This window comes from Balearica regulorum, chromosome 21 (genome assembly GCF_011004875.1).
Source record: "Balearica regulorum gibbericeps isolate bBalReg1 chromosome 21, bBalReg1.pri, whole genome shotgun sequence".
NCBI lineage: Eukaryota > Metazoa > Chordata > Aves > Gruiformes > Gruidae > Balearica > Balearica regulorum.
The window spans coordinates 3,104,316-3,115,122 of record NC_046204.1 but is presented as its reverse complement, the minus strand read 5'-3'; the positions used below and the strand labels follow the sequence as shown (position 1 = coordinate 3,115,122).

Sequence of the window (10,807 nt, the reverse complement as noted above, 5' to 3'; positions counted from 1 at the left end):
TCGATGACACCCTACAGCTCTGGGTCTCTTTTTTGACAGTTACAGTGAACGCAAAGTTTTCACCGTCTAGTTTGTGAAACTGTATGGTTCAACAGCCACCAGGATCCTTAAGACAACCCTTCCCCATTATCCCTGGAAATAAGATTCTGCAAAGGAACGTACTGATCCTCTGGGCTGCCCTCTCTTCTATTTAAACAGAGGGGTTCTGACTTCACAGTATAGCACTGAGTAAGTTTTGCTCATTTTTGATTTGAGTTTAGAGGGTACCTGGGAAGGCACACACGAAGTTAAGAACACATGCAAAGACTACACAAAGAAACCGATAGGTCATACACCAACTGAAGTACAAGGGAACAACTGTATTCAGATCCAGAAGGGCTGACTATTTTGACTCTTAAATGAAGTAGAAGATTGAAAGGCTAAGCATAGCTTCTGATAACAACCAGTGCTCTTCTCGTTCATGATATCATCAGTACTCTGCTGCAGTGTATTAGCTGAGAACTGGTCCTTATGTATCACTAAGTGTTGAAACAAAGCACAAGCAAGAGATTTCAGTTTCACTCAGTTACTGTAGTTATTCAGGCCAGAATCTCAGTGAAACTGAGATTTTTTTTCAGATAAGTTATATTGTAAAAAGTTTAGATATCATAATGGAAATATTTATCATAATTCACACTTCTTTCACACAAAATTCAGTTTTGATATCATAGTCATGAAACAAAAAGCTGAACTTTCCAAGGTCTCAATATTTAAATTTCTGTTAAGTAATGTTTTCTATGGACAAAATTTCTTTTTGTAGAAATCATTCTGATATGTAAAGGCAGCTGTATGCATGATATGAAGAGTATATTACCCATTCAAATTTCAATTCAGTCATTTGTGTTTCATTAACGTGTTTGCAAAGAACATGGAAATGAGGACGAGACACACGGAAATGAATAGTGTGCAAATCACGCTATCCAGAGTCATAGCAGAAAGTTCTTCCCATCTCAAAAAACACACAAAGATCACCAGAGAGAAACATTTCTTACCCAGTGAGACATTCTGCAAAGGGGACAAAATAAATCAAACGCTTTGAGGAATAACAAATACCTCTAACCTGTATCCATACACGTAACATGGCCTCTGTTCACCAAACAGCAGGAGACTTCTCATGTCCAGAAAAGCTAGTGGTTTGCCCCATTAAGCATCTGATTTACAAGAACAGGGAGTAGTGACAGTTTCAGAAGGCAGGACAAAGAAATACAAGAAAAACATAGACTAGCTCCCTCACAAAAGGTGCTTGCTAACTATAACCAGTTAATATCCACTTTATGTTATGAATATGAAGGTTTACACATAAGTTACTGAACAAACAATGATACTCTAAAGCGCCGAGTGCGGAGGTTCAATGAAACATGCGGGTCTAAACCTCTGTAAATCCAGCAAGCTCTTTACCACTAGGGAGCATCATGTAAGAAGAATTTCATAAGCCTATTTTTGTGCATGCAAAAATCATTTCTAATTGTCAGTCTACCTGCTTGTATCAGACAGGCTCCCCTCACTGCCTTTTAGCCACAGACACAGCCTCTAGACAGGACTTTCTGCATAGATGAATTACTGGGATCAAACCCGGACAAAGACAAAAGAAAACACCCCTTATTTCCATTACTGTTCTCTGTAACTACCTTTACATTTCCTAGCAATGGAATTGGCCCTTCCACCCAACACTGGATGAGTCTTTCTTCCTGAAAGCGTCCCGAATCAGTTGGGGGCCTAAAGGCTTTTAAAGCCAGGGAAGAGATTCACAATGATAATCCATAGCAGGTACCTTCTGCAGGACAGCTGTGACAGAGGCGTCTCGCTAGGCTGTGTGCGCCCACAAAGCTTACGTACCCCCAGTCCCTCTAGGCATTCAGGCACAGATTGCTGGAGTACCTCCTCCAACCTACAAAACCCTCCAAGTTCCCACCTCAAGTTCAGGCTCAGCTCCTTCCTCCACCCCCACGTGAAGGAGAGGGAACTGAATCAGCCACCCGACGAACCACGGCATCACATCAGGACTGGCAATTGCTGCCAGCGGGACTGCTGGTGGCCTCCCTGTGACTAACAGCTGACGGTCATCGCACCAGTTAGGACAGCAGCTCACCCCCACACGCTGTGTATCAGCAGCTACTTACAAAAGTGCTACTTCTAGAATCACTAGGGCAAAAGGCTTGAACTCAACTCCTACTGCTAATAGCAAAACCTCATTTAACTTCAACACGGGCAACTATCTGACCACCTTTAAAGCAACCAGACACGCAACGGACTGAGAAGCTTTACAGCAAAGACAAACTTCTGTTGAATTGTGTAAGCTGTTATGGAAGCATTCCTAGATCTCTCTTTACTTGCTAATCACCAACTTGGGCATTTGTGCTTGAGGCAGTTTGTTCTTCCAATTGACCTGGACTTCATTTTTGTCATTCCTGCTGACGAGATCCCAGCGCACCTGCTGTATTTTATTTCTCCTCTTGCCTTTTCAGACTCTTGGGTCCACATAATCAAAGGACTGTAATCCAGGACAAAAGAGGCTAAGTTGCTGCTACCACCAGTGTATCTTCTGCCAGCTACTTTTAGGACACAGATGGTGGTGAGATACTACTGCTATGCTTCATCATGAGCACATTTATGGATCACAGAGCACTTGTCAGCCTCACAGCACTGCTGTACAGAAGCTGCTGTTGCTTTGCTTTACTCATATTTTCTAGGTCTTTTGAAGTGTTTACTATGACTTACTAGAGCTAACCTGATGCAGCAGGTATCGCACAGGTGAGACAAACTAATGAACTCATGTTCTGCTCATCTTCATGACTGCAGGATTGTTATCCCTGCCTAACAGAGCCCCAGCTGCACAATTTCTTTTTTTGTCTTAAATATTTTCAGAGCTAATGAGGATGTCTGGCACTTTTGGTCCTTATTATAATACTGTGTTCTGCATTGTAATTTTTGTAATAAATACACATTTATTACACCTCTGTACTTCCAAAAGGCTGGAGAGAAACCAGCCAACCCAGAGCAGACACCTGCGGCAGAGACCAAGCAAGGAAAACCAGACAGTATCTCGGACTACACCGCATCACAGTAATCATCAACAGCGTCCCAATGTCCACTTACATACCACGCAGGTTGCCATGTGTACTAATGCAATACAAGATGGCTAATTAGGTACACCGCACTGCCAACTTATCAGCCAGTAGTTATTATTAAATATTAGCCACTTAGTGCTTCTTCTGTAGGTACCGCTCTATATTACTTTTCCTAACCATGCGGATGCAATACAGTAGAGAGATTTATCTTTTATCACGCTGTATCATAAAAGAATGACGACAGTATCTCTCCTTCAGTTCAAAAGCAAAGGATACAACTTGATCCAACGCTTTTTAACCAATGCCATCATACTTATCCTTTCATAAGCCCAGTAAAAGTACAATTGGACTCTAATGCAATTGTTAAAAAACTGATTTTGTGCTACTGAAATTAAGCAACTAGCCACGAACAAGTACTTTCTCAAAGTGAAAACAGAAATATTTTAGTAAAGGCTGTTCACAGTAAGGTTTTATCCTTTAAACAATCTTTATTCTACACTTTTGCAAAAAATTGCGTCAGTGTAAAGCAGCAAACCATGAAAGGTGAAAATGGAAAAAGTTCCACATTATTTCACATTACTACCAAACAGTAGCAATAAATATCAAGTCCCATCACTAAGATCTTTTCTTTTCCCCACCCACTTTGACAAGCAACTATACTGCTTTTTCCTTCCCCACATTAAAGTTTGTCCATCTATCCACTACATGGTATTGGAAGTTAACTCATCAATTCAGCTCAATTAAAGAATCTGCAAACTAATCTAAACCAGGGAATACTTTCATTCTTAAAAAAAGAGCTTTTTGGTGCACTGCAAAGCTACCTGTCCTAATTTCTGTGGCTACCTGCATACAAAATTCTCCTGGCGTACTTGAGGAAATATGTGAAACATTTGACAAAACTACTCCTCAGTATGATTAAAAATAGCAAAAATCTGACCTGAAGTGGAAATCCTTTCTGGAGACTGCAGCAAGTCTTCATGAGTATATTGTTGCAGCTGAGAATCTCAGCAGTACTCCTCACTTCAGTGCTGTGATTTCATAGCAGAGAAGCATTAAGTAACTTTTGATCATCATTCCAGAAATAGAGAAGGAAAAACCTCAAATTTACCTCTATGGCTTCTCTTTCTGGCAGCAGAGCTAGAGCCATGATGGACTGATTTTTCTTCTCCTTTTGGAGGAAAGGGGGTGGGGCAGAAGAAGAGGGAGGAAGGGAGAAGTAGCTGATTAAATTGTTCATCCAGTTCCACTCACCTGCAGACAATTCAAACTAGGTCAGCTGGAGTCCATCAGGCCCTGCAGTAAAGGCTGCAAGAGCATGTCCAAAGTTCCAATCATTTAATATTCACCTAACTGGGAAAATGCTGGCTAGACCATTTTGCATCCTATGTAAACAAATATGGTTTGAAAGGGAGAATATGGGAAACTCTGCAAGACCTTCTCATATAAGGCTCTTATATAAATCTGCTGCAGAATTGTGCCATGGGTGCCTCCATAACAACTACTACTTTCTCTCTCCCTTTGCTGCTTGATCTCTACCAGCTAGGGACAAGGAACCTGCCTCATCAAGCTGCGGTTTTTCTTTGTAGATGAACCACTCAGACCTTACAGGGAGGCTGGGTGTCCTTATGTTGCATGACAAATACACTGTGGTTTAAGGCTTACCAGTTATTCTGCAAAGTGGTGTCCTAACGATCCTAGCTTGTCTCTGCAGGAGTTTGTGTGCAGAGTCCAGAAAAAAGGGAATATTCACATGAACCAGCTGAATACATTGGTGGGTTCTACCAGCAGATTCATCTCCTGGGTCTGCAGGCAGGAAAACTTGTTCCAGCTCATGTCTTTGTAACAGGACATATCCTCCAGCTGTCTTTTACTTCCACAAACTTTCTTCAGCCTTTCCTGTATACCTACACCTGCCAAGCTGTGAGAGGGAGAAGCTCAGTAATTAAGAGGTAGGGCAGTTAAAGGGGAAAGCACAACTTTGGCACCAATATATTAGTCATTAGCTCAAAGCTACAGCACTTCTGATGAATGGCAGGGTCTTGTGTTTCCAGTCAAATGTCCTTGACCTGCATGGAAGAGTCTGGTCTCTGCATTTCAATCGTCTGTGACCCAGGTTAGCGGTGAATATTTACCAGGCTCCTGTCATACTTTGAACTGTAAGCACTTCTGAAGTACCATTAAATAACAGAACTCCCAGCTGCCTATCATTACCTTCTGAACAATCTTTTGTAGAGAGGACAAAACTTCAGTGTGGCGGGGGGAAAAAAAGAGAGTAAGATTCAACCAGTATTTCAACATTCTTGAATAAAAGATAATGCAGTAGTGCAAAGAACTGAAGACATACACTGTGGTTATCACATAAAATTAAAAGCTTTTTAGTGTTTAAAATAGCATTTACACATAAGCAGCTATATATTAACTATACAGACACTTGGGTTTTAATACAATATCTACAAAAAAGAATTCAATTATGCAATAGACATTTAACAGGAACAGTGCAGTCCATGCTAGTAAGAGGTCACTCTTTGAGTAGAACCAATTCTAGAATAGGTGATAGTCTAAGTTTTCATTATTTAAAATCATGTAACTTTGTTCCTCTACTGTACATAAAATTCTTTACATGTATTTCTAATCACTGATTAGAATTAATAATTTTAAGTCAATCTTATTACAATCCAGTTAAATGCAAAACAAAAACATTACATCAACCTATGAGCTGTCAAGTCTCAAGATGGGACTGCCCATTTGAATAGAACAAAAAATAATATCAAAAGTCAATGTCTGTGCATCATTGCTTGCCATCCAATATACCTTTGGATAAAGTGTCCAGGGGACTGTTACCTTTGAAAAGTAAATTTATTAACAGGAGGTAAAAGACAATAGCAGTGCTTTTAAGACTATTTGCCAAAAAACTTACTCCTCAGAGTTAATATACTGGATGGGTACGCTACCCCTACAAATACTACCTCCTTTGGACAGGAAGACGTCATCCCAAACTGTTTTCTCATCATTTTCTACGATCTTCCAAGCATACCTGTTAGTTCTTATGAACAGCTGTTGGCAGGTATGCGTGAACACTAAGCTCAGTTCCAGAGCACGGGCAGATGTTGAAGGTCTCACTTCTAGAATAAACACGTCAACTATTTAAGGCTCCTGTTGTGAGATTGTTTCAATGCCCTCTATAGCAAACCCATAACTTCCATTGTAATTAGAGGCATAGGTCGTGCGTTCTAGAGCCCAGCCAGTGCCAGTTAACTGACATTAAAAATCAGAGAAAAATGTCAGGCCCTGGTGAGAGAAACGGACAGTTCTGCAGGACTCCAGCCTTCAAACTTTCGTCCACCTGGCACAGCACTTGCTACTGTAAGTAGCTTCGTTGGCATCAGTGGCACTTCTTTCTGCAGGTAGTACTGTACCCAGTCGGAGAAACTTGCACAGTTGGGCCCCAAGGCCCCCTTGTTGCAAAGACACATGCGCATGCATTGAAAGCCAAGGATGGGATTTGAGAAATCTCCTGTCTTCATTCACTTCTGAAAATTAAGAGCTAGCAATGTTTCAGGCCTAAGTTTCCATTCACTCAAACCAGCCTCTCCACGGTACACTACAAGGTGGGGAAATTAGGCTTTTGTTTTACACACAGTGGCCATTACGTATTGCACTGTTCACAGAAGGGTCATTTACATTCTCCTACTGCTCTTTGTAATTAGCAGGTTCTACATGCTATACAGTATTAACCAACTAGCACATCTGTCAGTACATTCAGAGCGCTCATATTTGCCTGAAAAGGATGCCTGATTGTGGGTGAAGCTAGTTCAGGCTGGATTTAGCAGCCTGATCTCCTCAGCAGACCAACGCTTTCCCACACCTATGTTATGGACTGTCAGCCTCATTCCAGAGTTACCCACAGACACACAAGTATATAACACAGTTGTTTCAACATAGCAGCAAAGACCAGCAAGACACAGAACAGTTTCTGCCAACAGCGTAACAATAAGACAAAAAAACCCAGCAGGTGTGTAAACCACAACTCTTGAAAAGACATGAGGAAATTAAACACGTTTCTGCCATGGGTGAAAGCTCAGCCCCAGCTTTAATCCCTTTTGGGAATATGTTATTAAAATTACAGTTTTTTCCTCCAGCCCTCTAAGTTCTGCCTTAAGATAAAGCAGGGCAGAAAAGTCGTAATATAGAAGAGACCAGAAAAGTTAAAATTGATTTCAAAGTAGAACCACTAGTGATTGTCAGTAAAGTCACAGACTCCTTAACAGTGTCTCCTGGAGACATAGCAGAATTACAGAATTGTTTCACCCTGATTTATTTCATTGCTTTAAGTGTCATTCTTTCGAAATGCTTTACTGAGTTTAGTTAGAATCTTTGCTGTGCTACTGGGAGGAGGAAAGGAAAAGAAAGGATACTGTTGCACAGTCAAGCTTTAGCCAGTGCCATTCTTTTGAACAAGCCATCACCAACTTCCCAATCTGTGTTAGCCCATCAGATGGATTACGACGAAAGCGCTGCTTTCAGAAACGTTATATAGCTTTTCGGGAGATTTTTGGAAAGAAAACCGTCCAAGACCACTCAGCTAGTTTAGAAGCCCGGTAACTGGAGTACCTACTCTGAGTGACACACAGTTTCCTAAACGCCTAGCTCCCTTTTGAAAGTGAGACTTAAGTCTCCAATTAACAGACATTTGAAAATGTTACTCTGACTTTTGTAAAAGGGACGTGTTTACACACAGACCTGTAATAAGAAAAGCAGTAGCAAAAAATCTATCAGAATGAACAACGTACAAAACGGACAGTTTGAAGAGTAATTTTTCAGGGCGACAAAGGAACATGAAACTACACATATATAGTGAGAAAGACATGTTCTCTTTTGACATTCATATTGGATATTCACACTACCCATAAAGCATGGAACATAACAAAAAGGAGCTTCTTACTAGTGAAGAAAATGCTTATATACAGTAAAGACTGATTTTAAAGCACCTGTCCTAAAACCTGCCAGAAGCAGGTATCTCACAAAGGAGGATTTAACTGAGGCATGGCCCCATGGTCAAATGCCACTGAGTTACTGCAGCTTAACACGTATTTCCATTAAAGGAGCCACCATAAAAGTGTGGGTGTGCTCTTACCATGCCCTCATTCAGATACTTTAAAAAGCTTCTTAAACATCAGTGAATGTTTCTGAACATACTTTACCAAGTCTCCATAGCCTTAGAGCGAAAAACACACAGTAATGTATATTCCCGAGACTTCAAAAGCAGTTGCTTAAGTCAAAGCTCTCCAGCAGGAGCTTTAGCATGGGTCTCGCTCTGTGTCAGGTATAAAGATTCATTCGTTGTACCATTTATGAACTGTTCTCAAAACACCCTCTCACCTCTCTGCTAACAGCTAGCCCCCATCCGTGTTCAGAACATGTTCCCTTGGGTAACACTGCAATTGGGATTAGACATCCTCAGGTTTCTGTTTCAAAAAAGGAGAAAGATACTGCTCAGAAATTAAGAATGGAAAAAGAGGTGATCAAAATGAATAGCCATGTCCCAGTGGGAGCCAGGATTTACCTACATCTCTGCTAGAATGGGATAAATACCCCTTCAAAAGGGAAAAGCTGCAGCTACACTAACAGAATCACATAGCAGCAATTGTCCTACTTCTGTGGAAACAACTTTTAAAAGCTGTAAGCAAGGGCGCATTATAACCAGACCAGACACATCTGTCAGCAGGGATGTGACTGAAATGCCCAGGAACCGACTGCAGCAACAAAGTCACTATCGTGATACTAAATGAAATAACTTTACAAGTTCTGCACAATGAACACATACAGTAGCAAGACTCCACCACTCCCTTGATACAATAATATCTTTTTATATAAAAAAAAAAAAAAAAAGAAAAAGGATTGATTTATACTCCCTAGTCAGCAGAACGTAGTTACAACTTTGCCTTCTGCTAGGAATTGGTTTGAGCCTGCTCCTTTCCAAGCACGTGTTGTCTGTACACTCGCGGGTGCCGTGTCTGCTTAGAGTGCTGACTGATGCATCCAAGAAACAGCATTACAAGGCAGTATCACAGATACTAGCCAGCGGTCATTTTTTCCTTGTAAGAGAAAAAGCAGGGAAAAATAAAAGTGCTACTATGCATTACCGGAAATTTAGAAGTCATGTGAAATAATAGTCCTTGAATTAGCCAAAAGGATACACTAATTGCACTGAAGTAGGTGCCACAATTACCAAAGCTCGTTAAGATGTGAATATACACCAGCCATTCACAATCAAAAACAAGAGGGGAAGAAAGGAACAACAACAAAAAGGGATAAAGAAAAGATGCCATCAGTTTGCTGATATTTAACAATCCCAGGAGATTTTTTTGTTTGTTTTTTTGTGGGGTGGGGTTTTTTTTGTATTTTTGTTTTGTTTTGTTAATTTTTCTGCAACACAATTGCAAACCAGGAAGGTGTGACATGCAAGACAGTCAAGTTTCTTCCATTAAGTGTTCGACAATGACCAAATTGCCCACCCACCCCCAAAACAATCCCCCCCCCCCCCGCCCCGGCCCTTCCCCAAGCAGAGTCTGAAGGCACTTCCTCTCACATGATGTCGACAAAGAATTCACAAGGGTTGCCCATAGCCTTCTGGAAGGACTGCCGGCTCCCCGTCAGCTCTGGAGGAACAGAGCTCAGTTCCCTCACGGGGGGTCCTCCAGGGGGTCCGCTCGTCCCGTAGACTTTGGAGCCCAGCTTGGGGAGATTGTAGAGGGGCGGCACTCCTGGAGGCCCGTAAGAATGATGGCTGTGGTGGCTTCTCTCGCTGTGGGTGGCAGAGACATGACTCCGGTGGCTGAGCTGGCTGACAGGCCTCTCCCGACGCACGACACTGGCGCCGCCCCCGCTGCGGGCAGTGTGGTCAGACTCGCTGCCGCTGCCAGCCGACTTGCGGTCCTTCTCTCTGCCAAGAGCCCTCCTGCTGTTCTCGCTGTTGCTTCGGTTCGAGCCGCTGCTTTTGCTTCCTAAAGCCCATGAGCAAAAAAGGACAGGCAGAAAAACAGAATTAGCTCATGTCCACTGCTGTCTCCCACATCAGCTCCTACCAAAACCCACAGATCCAGGTATGACCATCGTAATGGCAACAACGATGACAAAACCAGGCCTGAACGTGCTGTTGGTGGCTTATGGGACTTAGCAATGATGATCAGTAGAACAAAGCTGAGGAGGTTGTGCCATGCACAGGTACACGTAGACACCTTAGAGCTTGCACAGTGAAAGCAGCAGCTAGCCTGAAAGCCATCTGCTCCGCTGCCGCCCCACTGACTGGAGAGAGGGGAGGAGTGAAAACGGAAGGAAGAAGCAAGCATTTGGGTTTTGACTCAAGCAAATGAGGTTCAATCTTATTGTAACTGTCTCCGTCTTTGATATCTTCTATCGGCAAAAACTTTTCAAAAAGAAACTCATTTGCCTTCTCTATCATCCTTGGTCACACCGGGCATACTGGTTCCCAGGGCCAAACCACCTGAGGTTAACAGATGTCCTTTTGCTGGCTTCAGCAGGTAGATTCTTTTAAAATTCATCACTACAGGGTTCTGCTGTTGGAGAATTCTTCAAAAAACAGTTATTTGTTGAACTGCTCTACAATGAATCGGTAAGATGAAGGATGTTCCCAGCAAAGACCATTGAATCAGCTCAGAAAAACAAAGGACTGCTGCTGG

General features: G+C 42.1%; 1 protein-coding gene across 3 annotated transcripts in view; it reads right to left on the bottom strand.

Moving 5' to 3' along the window:
• Positions 1 to 5,458: 5,458 nt before the first annotated feature.
• DVL1 (dishevelled segment polarity protein 1) overlaps positions 5,459 to 10,807 on the bottom strand; it is a 96,987-nt gene continuing 91,638 nt past the window's right edge. For 2 of the 3 annotated variants that reach the window (XM_075772940.1, XM_075772939.1), the window contains one exon: positions 5,459 to 10,111. Coding sequence is in view for 2 of the 3 variants with exons in the window: in XM_075772939.1 (XP_075629054.1) it covers positions 9,693 to 10,111 (419 nt within the window). In the remaining variant the exon portion in view is untranslated. The remainder of the gene's footprint in view (positions 10,112 to 10,807) is intronic. The other variant, XM_075772938.1, reaches the window with a different exon arrangement.